The following is a 23,007-nucleotide window of genomic DNA, read 5'->3' on the forward strand; positions in this document are numbered from 1 at the left end:
GCATTCAGCAACGAACGTAAAGACATCACGTGTGATTCACGTTTCGAAGGCCACTCCGGGGGTGGGATGCCCGGTCAAAGCTCCATCCAGTATGGACTAAAGCAGCACTGACAGTTCAGAAACAATTCGTAAAGAATACATTTTTAAACACACAAAGTAGTTTTCAAAACGGCATGTTGCTAATGGATCTATTGTCTGACCCAGTACTGATGAGAATGTAGTATGATTGTGTGGGGGAGAGATGTAGGTGAGTTCTGAAAGAATAAAGTCTTATCTTCTATATTTTTGGCATGGATACCTTTAATTTATTTATTTTGTCTTATGACAGGAGCTAAGAGTGATGGCGAAAGCGGGCAGTCCTGTCTGGTTCCTCTCTGCAAACAGAAGCTTGGAGAAGTTTGATCATTGGTCTTCACACATGCATTTGTTTTTTGTTTTTTTGTTTTTTTTTAATATTATTATCCAGTCTAAATATCTCATTTTCTAATTTAATGTCTTGTTTGATATTCTTTAAAGTCTGCAAAGAGTTTTGTTTATAAATGTCATTGGAAGGGGCTCAAAGTTATTTTCAGACACTCAAGAATCCCTTCTGGTTTTTAACCAAAGTTAACAATGGTCCTGATGGACGTTAGTGGTGTCTAGTGATTGGCCCTAAATAAAAATTCACTATGAATCCAGGTTTGATGGATTTAGTTGGAATGATTTAGTTTCTCAGCATTCTTTTCTAGTTATGTTTTATTGATATGATTTCCTATAAAATCAGAGAAGGTGGCATCAGAGAGTGAAGAGTTTCTTTTTTATTTGCAAGGCATACAAGTTGGTAGTTGGAAAGAGGGTTAACACACCCACACTTTGGATTGTCAAAGCTGCATAAAATCAATCAGAGCAGAAACGCTGGTCTGGGATGACTGTGGAGGCTCGTGTTTATATTTCTCACATCTGCAGTGGGATCCTTCAAGATGGATCCAGTAGAAGCAGAAGATGACAGGAATTAATCTGTTTGCAGACTCACCTCCTCATTCCGGCAGCTAGCACAGAAACAATAAATAAATAAATTCTGCATGAAGCACTGTGAAGTGACAAGGAGACAGACTTTGTCTTTAATGTCCATCTGCTGGGCTGGTTAAAGTGTTGTTAAATAGTCCTTTGTGTTGAAGGCACCTTTGAGTATTGGTAGGATTGGTGCAGTTCGCAGTGACAGCGAGGATTTCAGGTCGTACACATCTTTTACCAGAACAAAAACATGAACATCCAAAGTGCAAAAATAAGGCAAAAAAAAAAAAAAAAATCCTTCAGCTCATTCACACATAAAATACAATGTTTATGATACTAAAATAAAAACAAGCATTTCCACAGGCTACGTTTGCAGTAACCCATTAAAATCTTCATCTTGTTTAAAGTCAGTGTTGTGCATTTCAACACCCTTTCAATTATAAAAAGAACAAGAAAATAAAAGAAACATCAGTCCCTCCACCAACCACGCTTTACCAGCTGTGGTGGTCCGCCCATGCAATCCAGTTCAACCACCACCAGAACCATTCATCTACAACGTGGCCATGGTTTACATCTTCAGCTGCAGAGGAGGAAGGAACCGTAAAAGTACCTGTCAAAGTGCTTTGCTTGTTAATTCTTTTTCTGTTTTATACTTAAATAAAACGTTAGCCCAGTCATAACTCACAGAGAGAAAACTATTGTTTTAAGACATCAGTTTCAGTTTCTATTTAAAGAAGAGTTACACTGAGGTCAGATTGGCTCACAGGATGCTACGATCAACCAGTTTCATCAGATGCTGATGGAAAGTAGCCAGTGGCAAAATGGAAATTACAGTACTGTCATGCTTGCTTGGCACTTGTTTTGTCATCGACTATTTCCCTGCGAAGAGCGAAACATTGATCAGTGAGAGGAAAAACAGAAAAATTCTGGCACAGGCAACTAGTAACTTCCTGTGTTTTACAGTTAGTGCTGCTAAAAAGCTTTATTTAGTTATTTATTCAATTGCAACCCCTAATGTTTCTACCACACCAGCCTTATCGGCTAAGTGTGTGTTACTGTGCTGTGTCATTTGGTATGTGAATGATGTCCGCAGTGGTCAAAGCTGCTCATATTTTGGCTCAAGCCCCTGAATGCAATGAAAAGTGCTTAACTTAAAGGCAATCTGATAAAATGGGAGCCAAATTAAAGAATGCTAAATGTGTCTTCAAAAAAAAAAAAAAAAAAAAGTTGAAAAGAGCAACAAAACTAACACAGAAGTGAAATCTTGCAGCCGTAGCATCAGATCATGAGAGTAGTTTCCATGTGAGCTGAAGCTGGCAGCTCTCGCTTCAGGAGCAGGACTGCAGCTCCGTTTGTGGACACCAGGAGGCGCTACATGCTCTGCTCTGCATGGGTGCTGCTGTTAGACTGACTGATTCAGTTTTGTTGTTGACAACATCATAGATCAGGATGATAAAAAATAAAACAACGCATGTAAATCAACTGAAAACATCAAAATAATATGTAGTGCCAGCTCCTTCATCACAATCATAGTCTTCCTCTGACCAAACCCTGACTGTTGCAGGCATTTCAATGAGCTCATCAGGACGCATCAGCAGGACGTGTGTGTTTACAATAATAGTGTCAGAGTCACTCAAAATAAATGCTACAAGTTTTCTGCATAAAATCCCACAAAGCTCCTGCTTTACTGCTAACCTGTAAGGATCTAAATAAAAGTAAATATTAAAGAAAACGAAAGAAGGCAGCCACAGCAGCTTTGTGCTTGTATTCATGGCAGGATGTCTAAAAAAGACTTTTACCCTCATTTAAAAAGAGGAAGACAGTGACTTCAGCTGTAGTAGACCGTAGGCTGTTTGCTGGAGAGAAACATTTCTACTTCTTCCAACTAAAGATGAAGATCAGAAGCCGACTGGTGGGAAACTTCTTGTGTCCTTGGTGGAACAGTGACTCGGTCTGTTTGTCTTTCTCTAGTGACTACTACGTAAACCTGCAGACCCCCGCCTTCACCAGCATTCCCATACACCCCAGTCCAAGTCTTGCTCTCGCCTCGTCCAGAGAAAACCAGAGTCTGCTTGGAGTGGGAGGACAGCACCAGAGGATGAGGCACCGAAATGAATGAAAACCAGACAACGAAAGGCCAACCAGGTACAGCTAGACTGGTGCTATGTGCCCAGCCTGAAGCGTGGTACCTCAGACATGCCCTCCTGGTCCATTTCTCTGTCTTCTGCCATGTCCTTTTCAGAGTCTAAAGAAAACGTCCTGCCTGATTCACTGGTGAGGATCTTGTTAAGCCGACGGGTTGTCGTGGATGATGAATCAAACCCACTGCTGTATTCAGTTCTGCGCAGCTTATGCCCCCCACCACTGCTGTAACCCTTCTGTTCCTCAGACGAGCTCTCCGTATCAGATTCACCTTCTTCTTCCAACGTCAGCACAAACTGGAACTTATCAGCCGAAGTGGAGCTGCTGCCAGGAGCAGAAGCCTCCCCCAGCGGGGCCTCCTCCTCCTCTTGGCCTGGGTTCGGTGAGGGGCTGTGGGGGATCATGCTCTGGTACCACTCTCTGTTGTCCTCCAGCGTGTCCAAGATCTCTTGAGCATCAGGGTGCACCAGGTCAGCCCACGTCTCCCACAGAGGATGAACGATGTAGTCGATGAAACCCACCTCAAGGAAGAAGGAAACAAAGCTTTTGGCCCGTTTTTTTACATAATGCAACACTTGAAAAAAGGAGGTAAAAGCACAGGGAACCAATAGCTATGCTTAAATTTGTCACATGACTCAAGAAGCCATACTGAAACTCTTTTTGGCTGACCTTTTGATTTTTTGGCTGAGAAGAAAAGTGATCTAAAAACATAATTTCTGGCTTTTTTAGTCTGGAAAAATATATATTCACACTAAAAGAAGAGTAACCCTTTCTTTTTTATATATTAATGGACGTTATTTGCTAATTAAATAATGAAAACTTGTTAAAATGCAACTGTTGTTCTGATGGAAAATTGCAAGTTGTTGCCTTCAGGCAACATTGAACCATTAAGGAACCAACATGCTGCAGGAAATTATGCTATTCTGTGTTTAGGTTTATTCAGTGTTAAAAAAAGTTTTAGTAAATGTTTGGGATCTTTGCTTTTATACGTAGTTTGTAGAAAGTTAGAAAAATTATGCTTAGAGTCTTCTAAACGTTTATTTTAATGGTCAGATGTTGTCTCCAGACAACACTCAGACATAAAAAAGACTTCTTTTAATAATTTTCTTACATTTAAAATCATTTGTAAGGTAACTTGTTGAATTTTTGACATGTTTCTGAAATAAATGTTAATCTCTTTTTATAAAATCTCTTTTTTACTTATTACTTATGATATAATGTTGCTACAGGGAACAAACCCCCAAAAGAAACTTTGTTTTTTTTTATTTTTTTCCATCATTTTTCTTTAGTCTATTCTAAGACAAGACTCCAAACACGTTCTTGACTGGCATCATAATGCCTGCAGTAGAGGGTAACAGTAGACGTGGAGAATTCAGTACCTGGTTCTTCTCTATGGAGGCGTTCTGTTTGTCACACATTGGACTGATTTCCATGCCTTTCTCTCTCTCTCTGTCCCCCTGAGTGAAAAACTCCACCATGATGCGATCTGTCCACTTACGGTACAGCTCAAGAGGTTTGGTGGGATTGCTCAGGTCTGCACAGTGGACCATGTTCTGGAGAACCTGCAGCGGGAAAATGTCATGCTCACTTCACTCTTTGCTTCTTCGACAAACTCTGTTCTTTGTTTGAGAACATTTCTCACCTGTATCCGATCTGAATAGTTGTCCAGGAGCAGGACACCCAGGCTGGTGACTTTCTTTGTTTCCACCATGGTTTTTAGGTCTGCTAACAGGTTCATGTGTTTAGACATGTCCGTGGCCAGCACCTGCAATAGTCACAGGTTCAGTCAGATTTGGCTGTTTAGATTCACATGGCTGGGACTGAGCTGCATGCAGCCTTTGAAGCCACCTCCTCTTACCATGTCGATTACCATTTTCCGGAGCGACTGCCTCTGCTTTTTGCTCACATTCTGAAAAATGTCGCACTTGTCTTCCTGCAGGAGCTTGAAGCCGACGGCCAGGTGGTGATTCTCCAGCACTGACAAGTCGTTGTACATCAAGGCCAGCTCTGAGTCTGAGGGGACCAAGTTTAAACGCAGCACTGTAAACCGCCCGAAGGTGAAGCATGTACACAGGGACATTCACATCATCCGTGTGGAACTCACTGGTGTTGATGAGAAACTGGTTGGAGACTCCTGGGTGATCCACATCATGGATGGCGCTGGCGAACAGAGCAGCGAGGATCTCCAGGTCAGTGAACACAGCCTTAAAAACACCAACAAGAGGACAATCAGTGTGTATGTGCAAGACGTTCAGATGCTGTGGTTTCCTGGGTCAGGAGTTATTACCCTACAAATACTAGCCATCTACATCCTACAATCTTATATCCTGCCAAACATCTTTTTCATCTGAGATAAATTAAAAAAGAGCAGAGTGTGAATGATTATTAATCATGTCTTAGTTACTAAATCCTAAAATGGTATTTTAAAAAAAAAAAGGCAAAAGGCAGATTTATTTGTATAGCACATTTCATGTACAAGACAATTGAAAGTGCTTTACATAAAACATTACAGCAGGGTTCAGACAAGTGCATTAAAAAAATAAAATAAAATAAAATAAATAAAGATTAAAAGAAATGCAATTAATGAAATAAAAGCAGAAGGAATATGCTAAAATAAAATAGATAAAATGTAGAAATAAAGTTAAAGACAATATTCCAGCTTAAAAGAACAAGATGCAGATTTTGACTTCTAAATAAAAACTAGTGAAATGCAGCAGAGAACAGGTGAGTCTTTAACCTGGATTTAAATAAACTGAGTGTTTCAGCTGATCTGAGGCTTTCTGGGAGTTTGTTCCAGACATGTGGAGCATAGAAGCTGAATGCAGCTTCTCCATGTCTGGTTCTGACTCTGGAACTGATAAGAAACTGGAACCAGATGACTTGAGGGTTCTGGTAGTTTCATACTGGGTCAAGAGGTCTCTGATGTATTTTGGTCCTAAACCATTCAGAGCTTTCTAGACCAGCAGCAGAACTTTAAAATCTAATATCTGACGGACCGGCAGCCAGTGTAAAGACCTCAGAGCTGGACTGATGTGGTCCACTTTCTTGGTCTTAGTGAGGACTCGAGCAGCAGAGTTCTGGATCAGCTGCATGTGTCTGACTGATGTTTTAGGTAGAACCTGTAAAAACACTGTTACAATAATCAAACCGACTAAAGATGGAAGCTGGACTAGTTTTTCCAGGTCCTGCTGAGACATCACATCTTTTACCCTTGATATATTCTTAAGCTGATAGTAGGCTGATTTTGTAATTCCCTTAATGTGTTTATCAAAGGTAAGGTCTGAGTCCATCAGTACACCAGATTTCTGGCCTGGTTGGTGGTTTTTAGGTGTATAGACTGAAGTTCTGTGGTGACCTTTAATCGTTTCTCTTTGGCTCCAAAAACCATCACCTCAGTTTTGTTTTTGTTTAACTGAAGAAAGTTCAGACACATCCAGTCATTAATCTCCTCAAAGCATTTACCAAGAGCCTGTACAGGGCCTTGGTCTCCTGGTGACATTGTAATATATATCTGTGTGTCATCTGCGTAGCTATGGTAACTAATTTTGTTTTTATTAATAACCTGTGCCAGTGGGAGCATGTAGATGTTAAACAGAAGAGGCCCCAGGATGGAACCTTGGGGAACTCCACATGTAATTCTTGTCTGCTCAGATGTAAAGTTACCTATTAACACAAGGTACTTTCTATTCTCTAAATAAGATTTAAACCAGTGTGGTGCAGTGTCAGAGAGGCCCACCCAGTTCTCCAGTTGTTTAAGTAATATATTGTGGTCGACTGTATCAAATGCAGCACTGAGGTCCAGTAACACTAAGACTGACATTTTTCCATCATCTATATTCAAACATATGTCATTAATGACTTTGGTCAGAGCATTTCAGTGCTGTGGTGCTGTCTAAAACCTGACTGGAAGACATCGTAGCAGTTGTTTTGTGTTAAAAAGTCATTTAGTTGATGAAAAACAGCTTTTTCAATTATCTTACTTAGAAAAGGAAGATTTGATATCGGCCTGTAGTTGCTCATTTGTGTCTTGTCTAGACTGTCCCTTTTTTAGCAGAGGTTTGATTACAGCTGTTTTTAGAAGTTCTGGAAAGACACCAGAAATTAAAGACAAGTTCACAATCTGTAACAGATCTGGTTCCAGAGTCTTTGAGACCTTTTTGAAGAAACCTGTGGGCAGGATGTCCAAGCAGCAAGAGGAGAAGTTCAGCTGACACAAGATGTCGCCCAGATCTTTGCAGTTAATGCGATTAAACTGTGTCATGGTGCTTAAATTGGTTTGCAGTGGACACAGTATATCTCCTGAACCTGCTGCTAATGAACCAACTGCTTGTCTGATATTCTGGATTTTGTCTGTGAAGAATTTGGCAAACTCATTGCAGGCCTTGGTGGAATAAAGTTCAGGTGCTACCGACCAGTGTTGGGCAAGTTACTTTAAATTAGTAACTTAGTTACAGTTACTAGTTACTCCTTCCAACAGTAACTTAGTTACTTTGGTTACTCATTACTTTCAAAGTAACTAGTTACTAGAGAAAGTAACTTTTTTCCATCCTACTACAAGTGCAGTGCGCCATCTAGTGATATACATGTACAACTGCAGTAGAGCAGTGTAATAATAAATCAAACATGATAATGTCTCTTTTCCTCTCATTTATTTTATCCTTCTATTTTGATACTTTTCTATTGTTCCCCACCTTGTACAAATGCACACACATTATTTTGGAGTTGATGTGGCACATTGCTTGATTTAAAAAAAACTTGATTGTACCCAATAGTATTACAATGAAGCAGTGGATCAACACAACACAATATACAGTATGTTGAAACATTTGATTGATATATTTATTTTAGCCATTCAGACAAGTATAAAACAAACTTAAAGCAGTGCTAGCATTAAACTGCACCTGACACCATTTAGCAAATGTAAGAATCAATAATAATACAAAACTGATTCCGTCGATTTTTCAGCATTAACACAGTGACTTGACTCAAAAAAGCTCAAAAACTTGACTCCACCAAATAGAAACAAAATCAATAATTAAAAAAAATCTGCCTAACAAACAGTTAATGTTAAAAAATATATATATTTCCTCCAGTCTGAGGATGAGAAATAAAACAACGGATGAAATTAATAACAGTGGATAAAGTGGTTTACTAACTTAAGTCATACATACATACATACAATCTGTTTAGTTGTGTCTGGGTGATGGACTGTGAAACAGGCTTTGTGAAATTGTCGAGCTTTCGTTGTTTAGCTGGAGTCGACCGTCCTTCAGCGTCAGTGGAGCTAACGCCAACAGCAGCATCACCAGGGTGTTTTTCAATTAGCTTAGTAGATGAATGCTGTTTCTGAAGATGTTTCTGAAGGTTGGAATTGCTAGTCTTCGACGTGGATAGAGTTTTTGAACCTCCACAAAGATTACAGGTCACCATAATATTCATGTTGTCTTTTGCTGACACAAAAGAAAAATAATGCGCATATTTCCATGATAGAAAGCCCACGCCTGGGCTGTGTTCACCTGCTGCCATGGTTGTTTTCTTGTTTTCATTCACCTGGATGTCGACTGGCGGTCACATGCTCTCTTTCTCTCTCTCTCTCTCTCTCTCTCTCTCTCTCTCTCTCTCTCTCTCTCTCTCTCTCTCTCTCATCCTTAAGTAGCGAATAACGAGTCTTTTTAAATCACAATAACGAGTAACGCGTTCCTGCTTTTTACAAACTAATTAGTTACAGCGCAAGTTACTGTAAAATTAACGTAGTTACTGTAACGCGTTACTAAATAACGCGTTAGTCCCAACACTGCTACCGACACAGGAGGGTTTGTTAACCTGTCAACAATGACAAATAAGACCCAGGCATTATGATAGTTTTTGCTAATAATGTCAGAGAAATAGGACTTCCTTGCATTCTTCAGTTGTAGATTATAAGAGTGAAGTTTCTCTTTATACATGTCATAATGAACCTGTAGATTTGTTTTTCTCCATCTGTGCTCGGCTTTCCGACATTCTCTTTTTCCATGCTTTACCAGTGTGGAATTTCTCCATGGAGACTTTTTCTTTCCAGATACAACCTTCACCTTAATAGGAGCAATAGCATCCATAATACTTAACATTTTAGCATTAAAACTAGTGACAAGCTCATTGGCTGAACCCCCTGATAGGGCAGGTGTTGAAGAGAAGACCTGGTTAAACATCCCACCGTGTTTTCAGTTATACACCATTTTGTTATCATCTCTGTTGAGACATTTGTGTAAACAGGAATCGTACTCTCAAAGAAAACACAGTAATGATCAGACAGGCCCACATCACACACAGTAACCATGGAAACATCCAAACCCTTCGAAATCACCAAGTCTAGAGTGTGTCCTTTAATATGCGTGGGCTCTGTTATATGCTGAGTCAGCCCAAAGTTCTCCAGTCGCTTTGTCCTGACGATTGTCTACATGGATGTTAAAATCGCCAACAACAATTACACAGTCAAAATCCAAACAGATTGTAGCAGCAGTTCACTAAACTCTTCATAATATTCTGCGCAGTACCCTGGTGGTCTATAGAAATTTAGATATATTATTTTATAATAAGCTTTCAACTGAAGAACCATATATTCAAAAGAAGTAAAACTTTCAAGAGATAACTGCTTCCACTGAAATGATTCATTAAATAAAGCTGCAACGCCCCCTCCTCTCCTGTTCAGTCTGACCTCACTGATAAAACTAAAGTTGGGAGGGGTTGACTCTATCAGAGCGGCTGCGTTGTTATCTTGGTTTAACCAAGTTTCTGTTAAAAACATAAAGTCAAGGTTGTGTTCAGTGATAAGATCGTTAATTAAAAATGTTTTCCCTGTTAATAAAGCCAACTTAATGGGTTTGGGATTGTTTACTCTATGTTTGGGGGCACGCTGTGGCTCAAAGGGTGTGTTAACTCTACTTAGAAACCTTTTAGAAAGCAGCTCTCTGTGTTCTGACCGAGCTACTTTTCTCCTTCTGTTGCCAAACAGTACAGATATTTTTGAACTTTCTAATAAACAGGGGCCCAGCTTGTCCTGGGAAAAATTTTGACTGCCATTATCCACGCAGCCTGGACCCTCCACACATCATACATCCGAAACATGAAGCTGGCATGGTGGTACAGGAGGGGCTGGGTGCCCCCCTTTGGCCGCCCCAGTGGGGGGTTTATGGGGGACAGAAACATACTGTGACATGGGGTTAGTTTGGTCGCAATAGTGACCAGCTCTTTCATCTGGGAGGTAAAGTCCAGGAGGGGTGGGGAGATTGGGGAGGGTGACTTGGATGGAGTATGATGAGATGAAGGGGGTGGGTCCTCGTTGAGAGCTTTGGGGCTTTCTTCGGGAGGGGACTGAGGTGGTTTTTTCTTAAGGTTTCCTCTAGGCTCTGTCTTATCACATTGTTTTGGTCTCTCTTGTCTGTTGTTCTTGTGCGAGGGAACAGAGTGTCTGTTCAGAAAATACAACAGGTTGGAGGCGAACAGCTTCACTCCTGACCTGTTCAGGCAGAATCCATCCATCTTAAAAAAGTGCCTGCGGTCCCAGCTTAAGTTGTCTATGAAATTAACTGGATGTGTGGTACATACAGCCGACAGCCATGCATTCAGACTAAACAGCCTACGGAATCTCTCCACTCCTCCTCTGATGGGAGGGAGAGGCCACTGATGAATATCCGGGCATCCAGATAGCTGATTGTATCCAGTAGTTCAGTAAAATCCTGTTTCAGCACCGTAGATTGTTGTTTCACAACATCATTCGATTCCACATGCAGGATGAGGTTTTCCACAGTTGGGCTCGCTGCCACAATTTGCGTAATTTTGCCTCTCACATCTGATACCATATCCTTGAGTAAGCACAGTACTTTTGTACGTTTTCCACACACATTTCTCTTCTTCGTCTTTCACACCAAAGTCACCAACAATCAGAGTCTGAGGCCCAGCTTGTCGCTTTTTACTTTCTGACTTGTTCTTTGGTCTTACCCTGGTGTGTAGGGAAGTTTTCCTTCCTATAACTCGACACGACTGTGTCTTGCTAATGAGAGGGGTTGAGGATGTGCTTGGTCTGGATGGCAGAGCAGAGCAGGCCAGCCGGTCGCATCGCTAATCTCAGCAAACTGGGCTCTGCCTGTTACTCGTCCTCCCATTTCCCTGTGAGATGATTTACTCTTTGGCTTTGCACCAAGAGCATTCCAGGGAGGACCATCAGTGAAAGAGTTACTACCTTTTACATTGTCCTCCTTTTTCTTTCCAACTAAGTTTGTGCTAATTAGCTGTGTCTTGTCCGCTGTTTTTTATTAAAGGCAAGGTTATTTCATTTCCACACAATCCATTCACTTCCACATTCACCTTGAGCTGTTGTATCTTTGTTTCCAGCATGTTGATCCTCTGTAGAAGTGTGTGATAGTCATCTGTAGAGAAGGGAGGCATCTTGCAGCTAGTTAGCTTTAGCTTCTGAGTAACTGTAGATAAGGTTTCTGCTATTTGTAGGCCACACTGACGTGACACTGACAAGATTGCAAGTCTTAAAAAAATAGCAATATTCAGCCAAATCTACCACAAAATACAGTCCCAGTGATTAATGAGTATTCAGGAGCCGTTGCTCATGAGTTTCTTGAGTAGAAAAATAAAAATATTGGCAGAAAAATGCAGGCAGAGGGGACAGCGAAGCAGCAAGCGTCAGTAGGGGACAGAAGCAGCGTGAAACAGTTTTTTTTTACACGGATATTAAGTTTAATTATCTCACTGTGACCATTTATAAACCTCCTGGATGGGATATAAATGTCTGGAAAACTTCCATAGATCACCTAAAGGGTAGCTATCTATCACAGTTTACCCCACAGAGCTACACACTACCCCTCCTTAGATACCGGTGATGAATGAATGAATGAATAGTCTTTATTGTCATTGTACCAGTCGATACAACGAGATTGAGTGTGCATCTCTCTTGTGGCAAAAAATAAATAAAAAAATAAATAAAAATAAAAAAATAAGCAATATACATACATTTATAAAAAAATAAAATATGCAGTCTATAAGATAAAGGTAAAAATATAAAGGAAGGAGGTTGGTGGGTAATATTTTTGCACTGAGGTTATATTGCACAGATAACTGTAAGTAACTGAAGTGTAAAGTGCAGAGAAAAGTGGGTTTGTTGTCCAGGTTTATTTTTTGTTCAGTGCTGTGACAGCTCTTGGATAGAAGCTGTCACGTAGTCTGTTGTTCCTTGCTTTCAGTGACCTGTAGCGCCTGCCAGAGGGCAACAGGTCGCAGAGGTGGTGGCCAGGGTGAGAGGTGGTGGCTCTGCTCTTGCTGAGTTTATCTTAGATGAAAAAGATGTTTGGCTGGATATAAGATTGTAGGATGTAGATGGCTAGTAGAGGTAGACCTCATGGAGATCTACTGGAGTTTTCAGGGAGTTTGAAGTGTGTGTGTCAAGGTTTTTTCTGTGTTGGTACCTCCAGTGCAGGTGTGGACAGCAGCACATGCGTGGACTGGACCACGTCTGCAGCATGGATGTTGTTGTGGTAGGCCACGTCAGCATGGTAATGATCCTCCAGCGTCATCATGAAGTTAATAAAGATGTCCACTGGAATCTTGAAGGACTTGAGCAAGTCACGTTCCTACAGCAGCAAAACACAGCCGGTTGTTCAGATCTTCTTTCATTCATTCATCATGCATCAGTATTTACCATCATGTTACCTGGAAGATGGTGTACATCGTGACTGTCAGAGGACGTTTTCCAGAATACTCAGAGACCTTAAAGATGTCGATGCCCCATCTGTTTATGTCCTCAAGCTCCTACCAGAAAATATGCATAAATGAACGTATTTAACAACAGATCTGATCTAAAAGATGGACAACAAGAATCTGCAGGACGTGTTGAACTCATCCACGTACCTTGGCGAGGTGCTCCTCCTGGCTGGCATTGACCCCAAAGCGAGGGATGGTGGAGGGGGCGAGGCTGTGAGTGGCCTTCTTCACGCCACTGATCTGTGACATGGGACGCTTCTTTTTGTCCTTCTCCTTGGTGGGGGGAGACATGATATCCATGTCATGTGGCTTCTCTATCAGATAAGGTCAGAGAAACAGTTGACGCTGCAATCTCGTAGCCAACAAATACAAACACTAATTAGAATTTCAGGATTTACATGTTTATAATGAGGTAAAGTGCAAAGAGTAGGTATTTACCTAGAAAGGTGCTGGAGATAAACTCAGACACCTGGTTCCCAGAGCGGCTGGTTTCCGACAGCTGGGTCAGCTCCCGGTTCAGCATCCTCTTAAACTGAGAAAAAACAACACTAGAATTATTAGGTCTGATTAAACATATTGTTTGCTTTCTTTTGGAATGTCCAGGATTTCTGAATACATCATCTTTACCAAAATATTGTCTAAGTAGCGATGCAAACATGTGCAGTTTGATTTACAGGTTGAAAGTTGAACCTCTTCTTGAAAAGCCCTGTTTTTCTGAAAGGACATACCTAAAATAAATGAAGCGTAGTAGTACCTAATAATGCGTTTACATTTACCCCTTTACATTTACTTATGTAATTTTTTTTTACAAATTGTACTATTAATAGTAATTTTATTAGTTTTCACAAATCAAACATAGCTAGTAGCTACGTTTTGGAATTTTGGAAATGTTATAATTACTATTACAGTAACAACATCACATGAGTTCACTGCTTAATAAATAAGTGATGGAGGAGAGACTGGAAAGTGTTACAAACTCCGAACTTTTATCTGAACATATAATGATGAGATTCTACATGTAGCTGTGGATCCTGGTACCACTGCTGCAATAATGACCCTGGTACTACTGCTGCAATAATGACCCTGGTACTACTGCTGTAATACTGACCCTGGAACTACTGCTGTAATACTGACCCTGGTACTACTGCTGTAATACTGACCCTGGAACTACTGCTGTAATACTGACCCTGGTACTACTGCTGTAATAATGACCCTGGTACTACTGCTGTAATAATGACCCTGGTACTACAGCTGTAATAATAACCCTGGTACTACTGCTGTAATAATGACCCTGGTACTACTGCTGTAATAATGACCCTGGTACTACTGCTGTAATAATGACCCTGGAACTACAGCTGTAATAATAACCCTGGTACTACAGCTGTAATAATGACCCTGGTACTACCGCTGTAATAATGACCCTGGAACTACTGCTGTAATACTGACCCTGGTACTACTGCTGTAATATTGACCCTGGTACTACTGCTGCAATAATGACCGTGGTACTACTGATGTAATACTGACCCTGGTACTACTGCTGCAATAATGACCCTGGTACTACTGCTGTAATAATGACCCTGGTACTACTGCTGCAATAATGACCCTGGTACTACTGCTGTAATAATGATCCTGGTACTACAGCTGTAATAATAACCCTGGTACTACTGCTGTAATAATGACCCTGGTACTACTACTGCTGTAATAATGACCCTGGTACTACTACTGCTATAATAATGACCCTGGTACTACTGCTGCAATAATGACCCTGGTACTACTGCTGTAATACTGACCCTGGTACTACTGCTGTAATATTGACCCTGGTACTACTGCTGCAATAATGACCCTGGTACTACTGATGTAATACTGACCCTGGTACCACTGCTGCAATAATGACCCTGGTACTACAGCTGTAATAATGACCCTGGTACTACTGCTGCAATAATGACCGTGGTACTACTGATGTAATACTGACCCTGGTACTACTGCTGCAATAATGACCCTGGTACTACTGCTGTAATAATGACCCTGGTACTACTGCTGTAATAATGATCCTGGTACTACTGCTGTAATAATGATCCTGGTACTACTGCTGTAATAATGACCCTGAAACAAATGAACATTTCAGCCTTCAAACACTCAACTTCAGATTTGACAAAACCCATTATGGTGTATGGCAAACAAAACAGACAGAAGGTGATTCACCAAGAATAACCTTAATAATTAACTTAATAATTTGGGGGTGGGCATTATAAGCTTTTCGGACTGTCTTTAAGTTTTTTCTTTTTTGTAAAAAGATGTCTGAATAAACTGTTAAACTGTTAGACTGTGCTCATGTGTCCTAGGAATGAGTGAAGTTGTTCTACGAATGACTAAAGTAGTCATAGGAATTAGTAAAATAATCCTAGAAATAAGTAAATTAGTCCAAGGAATGAGTAAAGTAATCTAAGTAATGACTACGGTAGGTATGAGTAAAATAATTGTAGTAATAAGTAAAGTAATGTAATGTAATGTAATGTAGTTCTAGGAATGACAAATGTAGTCCTAGTAATGAGTAAAGTAACCCTAGGAATGACTAAAGTAGTTCTAGGAATGACTGAAGTCGTCATTAGTAAAATAATCTTAGGAATGAGTTAACCTGTTAATTCCCACCCAATTTTGTGATAATTTCCGTCTATTGACATTACCAAGTTTCAAAGGTTATGACTCAAGAACTACAGGGTCAAAGTTATTCAGTAATACCTAATTTAAAACGTAATAAGAACTAGTTTAATAAAATTAGCATGTGGCTGAAATTTAACCTGACCCACATCAGGTAAAATTTGGTTATAAACCTTTTTTCTCCATGCATTTATTATTTATTTATTTTTATCTAATATTGAATAAATGTAATTTTAAGACACCTCATGGCAGACACAAAATATTTACTACTTATCCTCTACACTTTGTCAACTACACCTGGGAGAAAATTTAGGCATCTAGGTAAAACCTTATGGGAGCTATGGACTTTTTAGTCTCAAGTGATCAAACCTATATGAATTGTGCCAAACCATGCAAAATTCTTATTTCCTTTTTCTTTGAGACTGGAAACATTTGCGAGCTATGTAGGTGTAGCTGTATATGAAGCACATTCATTTTGACACTAAATGGATGCCAATCAAGTCTATAATTTCTACTGTACACATGTTTTACACCTCTTTACACGGCTGGCATCCATTTTGATAGCCTCTGCTGCCAGCACAGCCTCTCTTTTACCCTGTTGTTTACACAGACCTCCTGGTCATGCCCTACATCTTTCGAAAGGCCCACTGACTGGCTAAACTTGTAAGTGATTGGCATTAATGACAGCCTATCACCACACATTTTTCCAAGGCAAAAAAAAAAAAAAAAAAAAAAGCAGCATGCATCTTGGCTAGTCAAGGAGGGAGCGCTTGTGGTGTACCTCTAGGTGTCCTGGGATGAAAACGCCACATTAACAGTAGGGAAGCTTTTCTTTTGTGGCCAGAAAGGAATATAAACATAGCCAACAACGCTGGGTTCCCAGAAAGGGCAAATCGCTATGGGACTGAAAACTTTTTTTTTTTTAATGAAAAAGGATTGTCGAGACAGACAATCATAAGGACTATAATAAAAAAAAAAACATAACTTGGAATAATTTATTAATATTTATGAACATTGGACCCTTCTGGAAAAAAGGAATACAACTGATCATGGAGTAAATCGATAATATGATGTCATGACGATGAAACAGGTAGGAAGTCCCGTTAGCTTTGTTGCTAGCCATAGTGGTTCCTTTACAAACTATGTTTTGGTGTTTGGTAATACTGCATGCCTATATTGACTAAAGTGTTATGGTAGAACTTAAACAAAATGGCAACCGGGTCGCCGGCAACCTGGTGGGAATGATGTTAAGTAGTCCAAGGAATGAGTAAAGCAATCCAGGGAATGACTAAGGTAGGAATGAGTAAAGTAATCATAGGTATGAGAAAAATAATTGTATCAATAAGTAATCCTAGCAATGAATGGAAAGGAATGAGTAATGTAGTTCTAGGAATGATAAAAGTAGTCCTAGGAATAACTAAATTAATGGTAGGAATGAGTAAAGTTATCCTTTGAATAATTCAAATAATCCTAGGAATGAGTAAAATAGTCCTAGGAATAACTAAGGTAATGGTAGGAACGTGTAAAGTAATCCAAGGTATAACTAAATAATTGTAGGAATAGGTAAAGTAATCCTAGAAATGAGTAAAATAATTCTAGGAATAAGTAAAATAATCCCAGGAATAACATTTAAGACAAATGCTAATAAATTCACAATCTCTCATACTGAGCACCTGGACACTAGGAGACTGAGTACGTCATCAGAGTCTTCGGTCTGAGTCTAACTTGTAGTGTGAAGAGAACATTTAAAGAGCAAGAAAAGACCATTTTCTTAATTTTAGTTAATTATGAGTGGAAACAAACAAATGTATCTCAGGATGCAACTGAACAAACTTATAGCCAGTCACAGGAAATAAACGTTTAATTTTGTGCCTCAGCAACATTCCTCTATACCGACTTGTTTTATTAAACATACTGTAACCCACATGAGATACATCACAAATCTGATCAAATTAGACATGTGATCTCTGGTTCCCAGGACTAATATTTACCTGTAGTGTTACCTGTGTTTACCTGCTTTATTGCAACAAGGTGAGCATGTGTTTAGAGCAGCGTTTCTCAATCCTGGTCCTCGGGGACCACTGCCATGCATGTTTTAGAGGTATCCTTCTTTAGCACACCTGACTCAAGTGAATGGCTTGTTAGCAGGCCTGCAAAGAACTTGACAAGCAGTTCAATTAATCTGAATCAGGTGTACTGGAGTTGGACAGAACTAAAACATGCAGGGCAGTGGTCCCTGAGGACCAGGATTGAGGAACACTGGTTTAGAGTGAGTCTGCTGTGCTGCGTGGATCAGTGAATTAAATTCAGCTGCACTGAAAGATAGAAGAACCTGGCAGTCTGCATATTCTGTATGTATGCAGATGTGTGTATGCAGATGTGTGTATTAGGGCTGCAACAATTAGTCGACGTTGTCGACAATAGTCGACAATAAAAATAGTCGACAACAAATTTAGCCGTCGACTATTGTCGGCAAACCCCCCCCCCCCCCCCCCCCCAAAAAAAAAAACAAAAAAAAAACTACCCAGTGAGACATCATCTTCTAATTCTATCTCTGCTGAGCGTTGCACATACGCAGTAAAGTCTGCCAGGGGAAATATGGCGGCGGACTAGGGAGGAAAACCGTGCCGGAGAACGTTAAAAGTCTGGGATAACTTCACGTTAAACTTACAAAATAAATCAAATACATGTGAGATTTGTAAAGCGGACCTTGTGTACCACGGAAGTACATCTGCAATGCTCGAACATTTAAAGAGGAGGCACGTCGGACTTAACAAACTTATGCAAAATTTCAAAGCTGAAAGTGAAATAAGATCCATTTAATAATTATGATACATAATCCCATTGGTCGACTAGTCGTTTTAATAGTCGGTGACTAATCGACCATCAGAATAGTCATTAGTTGCAGCCCTAGTATGTATGCAGATGTGTGTGAAGATATGTGTGTGCAGATGTGTATGTGTGTATACAGATGTGTGCAGATCTGTGTATGCATGTGTGTATGCAATTGTGTGTGCAGATGTGTGTGCATGTGTGTGTGCAGCTGTCTGTACGTGCTGTGATCTTGTCCAGGTACCTTGTTAGAAGCCATCTCGCTGACAGAGTGTCGGGTCTTGAGCGTCTCTAGTTGTTCCAGACACCAGTCCAGCTCGTCTAGAGTCTCTATGGCCAGCTGCTGGTGTGGCTCCTCTGTCCCCCCCCAAAACACAAACAAAGTGTTATGGATTGGAACTGAAAGTAAATTATTGGTGTATTTAACCAGATTTTATGCCTATAATTCATTAATAACATTAATTAATAAAAAGAACATGGATATACAGATAGGATAGGTATCGATGCAGAAATGATAGAAATAGTAGATGACTGTGCAGAAGTCTGGGGTAAAACATGTAAATGTTCATTGTCATCATTATCTAAACTACAAAAACAGGCCATAAGAATGATCCATAACCAAGGTTACAGAGGTCATACTAATCCACTTTTCTCTAAATTTAGAATATTAAAATGTACAGATCTGGTTCATTTTCACACTGCAGACATTATCTACAAGTAAATCCCTCTGAAATCTGAAACTTGTTTAAAAGAGAAGGGGGTTAAAGTCAAGCCTTAACGCCTAAATGTATTTACAATTACATAAAAATAGAGGAAAGTACATAGAGGAAAAACTCTGGAAGAAATGGAAAATAAAAAATGGAAAAAAAAAAGAAAATTCACTGAAATATTAAATTAATTAATTAAAAATAATAATTAAAGATAAATAGCAAATAATTCATATAAAATACAAAAATAAATATGAGTAAGATCACATAGATACACAGAAATCAAATAAACCAAGGCCAGACGGAGGTTAAAACATCTCCGAATGACCTTCACAGGTTTTTGTGTCTCAGTTTGTGGAGTGAAGCTGTGGATCGGACTAAGCAAGCGTCTAAAGTCCAAACATGGAAAAGAATTAAAAAGAGGTTAAAGAAGATGGTTTATGCAGGATATGGGGAAGAGAAGGGACTTTGTTTATTTGTGCATATATAGAAATATATGGCTAAATGTAATCAGGACATGGGTTGAGTCTAACAGGAAGTAAAAGTGATGATTATTGGTGGTGGAGAAAATGCAGGAAGAACTCAGCTTGTGCTTCTTCCTCTTCATTTTCCAGCATGTTAACTTTTATGAGGACTTTTTGTCTGACTTTTGGTTGTGTTATGTTTTTCTTTACTTTGCAGGTTTTGTGGTTGATTTATTTTTGTCTGAAAAATGTTAAAAATAAAGCATTCTCCATTCGTTTGTTTGTTTGTTTGTTCATTCATTAATCTAATACAGCACAGAGATGTGTTAACACTGTTATTCAGATCTGTGTTAATTATGGGATATTGATTATTAGTTAGACCTGCGAGGCTGGTCTTGCACATGGATGGAGGGTTGTTGCCTGAGGACCGCGTCCTGTAGCAAGAGAGACCATCAGAAGTCAGCGAGTTAATAACATCACGTAGATACAGGAGGATCATATTTGCCATCAAAGACATGAGTTGGAGTCCTACTTGCTGGCTGTGCGATCTTGCTGGCCAGTTATGATGGCAAAGTTACTTCGGACCGTCCTAAGACTGGCAAGGACCTGAAGACAAGAACAAAAGATCGAATGTGAATGTCTACTACATGTGTATGCATAACATGTATGATGGAAGTCTTGCTCATTCCTGCTTCTCTCAGTAGGATCTGATATCACAGCTTTCATCCTCCTGCCTGACATGCAGCATGGAGGCTTTCCCTCTTCCCTTCTGATGTTTTGATGGCATCACTCACACTCCTCTATGTATGTCTGTCCCTTAATAAGCAGCCAAACACTGACTCTGCATGCACAGAAAGCCCAAAGAGTATCAGATGTCCAGAGATGACCCTGGTAGAATCCTTTTAAGCTCACATGCAAATTTTAAACAGCATGATCTGGCAGTATTGGATTCACTTCTTCGTTCAGTGTGTAAATTGAGCGCAAGCCTGACGCACATCCTACGCAAGAGTCAGGCAACACCAGAGGGATGCTTGATCCAGAGTCAGAGCTGAGGTGGATGGCCTTTGTTTTTGCTTCATTTTCTTTTTAAAGGGCAGTTATTCTTACTATCTTTAGTAAATAAGTGAATATGGATGTTTTTTGTTTGTTTGTTTGTTTTTTTTTACATATTAGGCAGATGTAACTGGAGCAGTTTCAGAAGACTCACCTGTGCAAATGGTGTGACTATCATGTCTTCTGAATGTCTGCAATCAGGAAGAGGATACACAAGACCAGAAAGTTAGCAAAACATTAAATACTGACATGAGGACCCACCCAGTTCTTGCATTTAATATTTCAGAGTTAAAGGAAAGATGAATGAAATAAACAACAGTTAACAGAAGCCATCATAAACCTTAGTCTGAGGAATACCTAGTGTAACCCCAGCTCCCAGAAAGTTTAGACTAAATGTAAATAAAACCAAAATCTCATCATTCATATTTTACTCTCAGTAGAAGATCAGCAACATCTCAGATGTTCAGACAGACATTTTACAATGTGATGGAAAATATGAGCTGATAGTGAATCTGATGCAGCAACACGTCTGGAAAAAGTAGTTCCAGGGTGGTGTTCGGCACGGTGGAAAAAGTAGTTCCAGGGTGAAGTTCAGCACGGTGTAAAAAGTAGTTCCAGGGTGAAGTTCAGCACGGTGTAAAAAGTAGTTCCAGGGTGATGTTCGGCACGGTGGAAAAAGTAGTTCCAGGGTGGTGTTCAGCACGGTGGAAAAAGTAGTTCCAGGGTGAAGTTCAGCACGGTGTAAAAAGTAGTTCCAGGGTGATGTTCTGCATGTTCTACCACAAAGTCACTGTTTTCATAAAACCATTCAACATGACATTTAGCCATTTTCCCATCATAGGCTCTACTTGAAACACGGTAATTTCTCAGTAGTTTTATAAAACACTAATTATTCTCCCTCCCATTTTCTCTGAAACAGTTTTAAACCAGCATAAAATTTCTCAATAAGAACATTTATTTTGCACATTGCAACATTTTTTAAGCGACAGTCAATACTCAAAATAAATGGGATAATTGAATCATTGGTTTTATTTACATTTAGCCCAGAGACCAGAATCTTTGGGAATCGAGGTTGTGGTCTATGGAAATAAATTCTGTAGAAGGTAGAGAGCATAATTAGTTATCTTCATTCAGCTTTCAGGGACCAAATGTCACACACACATCAGAATATGAGTACTGAGAAAAGATGTTGGGATGGGTGAAGGGTGGGTGACATTGTTTACTGACAGGTAAATAAAAACTGTGTGCTGTTATATTTGCATATCATGCAACAACGAGGCAAACAGAACTGGGTGTCTAACAGGGGTCATAGGTGGGGTGTTGGCCATGTTTGCAAGGAGAGGTGAGAAATGACCATGAAACTGTTAGGAGGGAAGTACAGCAGAGGCTTCAGGGAACAGAGTTTTTTTAAAACATTTTTGCTTGATTATGTTCTTCTCACCGAGATGACAACCAGTTGACCTCCCAGTGCTTCAAGCTCTCTTCCCTTTGAAAAGAGACAGGCAAGAGTCCATGAGGAGACCTGTGACTGCCTACGTTCACAACCTGAAGGTGTTTAGACAGTTTAAAGTGGGGGGTGGGGGGTTGTAAGAGTTGTAAAGACAGAAATTATTGTGTCTAAAATAAAGAGGTAATTTTGCCTCAGATGTTCTCTTTTGGTAAGAAAATACGTCTCAAATTTACAAATAAAGTTTGACATGGAAACATGGAAACAATGACATCTCTACAAGGCAAAGATTTACCTGTAATTTCTGACATACTGAGAGACAGAGGGAAATGTGCTTAGTAAAAAAATAAGCATAAAAAGCAGGAATATTTTTGCAGTTAAAAAAAACATGAAAGAAGATCAAATAAAAGAATTCCAGTAAAATTAAATAATAAAAATGCAGTTTATACCTTTACATGACATCTTTTGTTTGAATTTGGCTTTGCAATGTTTAATAAAAGACTTGAGCACCTATTAAAACAGTTAAATTTCCTATAAATATGGTCAAAACTGCAAAATTACAAAACAAATTAAAGCCACAAGCGGCATCCATTGGGTCCGAGCCTTGTGGCCCCTGCCACCTGTCTCGTACACCTTTTCCTAGCATGTTAGGTAACCTGCTAACATGGTATGTAACATGGTAAAACGCCCAGCTGAGAATCTGAAATGTTAATATACCTAATTAGCATTTTTTGCTAGCATGCTAATATGCTAGCTAACATGCTATGTTGCCATGGCAACAGGTATTGTAATGTGTTAAGGACCCAATGAGTATGAATACTGTCAACTTTGGTGCAGATCCCATGTATTTCTATGGAGATATGAGCAAACCGTGTTTCATGGCAAGAAGGCTTTTTTCCGTCGGTTGCCACGGTAACACGCTTTTTGCTATTAGAAAGATTTGAATAGCATTTGGTCCCCAACT

General features: G+C 39.7%; 1 protein-coding gene across 6 annotated transcripts in view; it reads right to left on the bottom strand.

The window, feature by feature from the left end:
- Positions 1-471: 471 nt before the first annotated feature.
- LOC121643793 (cAMP-specific 3',5'-cyclic phosphodiesterase 4D-like) overlaps positions 472-23,007 on the bottom strand; it is a 79,214-nt gene continuing 56,678 nt past the window's right edge. For 4 of the 6 annotated variants that reach the window (XM_041991334.1, XM_041991335.1, XM_041991338.1 and 1 more), the window contains 14 exons: positions 22,038-22,082; positions 20,751-20,787; positions 20,076-20,149; positions 19,925-19,977; positions 18,617-18,729; positions 13,321-13,414; positions 13,030-13,196; positions 12,832-12,930; positions 12,588-12,752; positions 5,240-5,339; positions 4,994-5,148; positions 4,778-4,900; positions 4,515-4,697; positions 472-3,656 (listed from right to left, as the gene is read on the bottom strand). In XM_041991334.1, coding sequence (XP_041847268.1) covers positions 3,156-3,656; positions 4,515-4,697; positions 4,778-4,900; positions 4,994-5,148; positions 5,240-5,339; positions 12,588-12,752; positions 12,832-12,930; positions 13,030-13,196; positions 13,321-13,414; positions 18,617-18,729; positions 19,925-19,977; positions 20,076-20,149; positions 20,751-20,787; positions 22,038-22,082 — 1,909 coding nt within the window. In that variant the 3' untranslated portion in view covers positions 472-3,155. The remainder of the gene's footprint in view (positions 3,657-4,514; positions 4,698-4,777; positions 4,901-4,993; positions 5,149-5,239; positions 5,340-12,587; positions 12,753-12,831; positions 12,931-13,029; positions 13,197-13,320; positions 13,415-18,616; positions 18,730-19,924; positions 19,978-20,075; positions 20,150-20,750; positions 20,788-22,037; positions 22,083-23,007) is intronic. The other 2 variants (XM_041991336.1, XM_041991337.1) reach the window with 1 other exon arrangement.

This window comes from Melanotaenia boesemani, chromosome 8 (genome assembly GCF_017639745.1).
Source record: "Melanotaenia boesemani isolate fMelBoe1 chromosome 8, fMelBoe1.pri, whole genome shotgun sequence".
NCBI lineage: Eukaryota > Metazoa > Chordata > Actinopteri > Atheriniformes > Melanotaeniidae > Melanotaenia > Melanotaenia boesemani.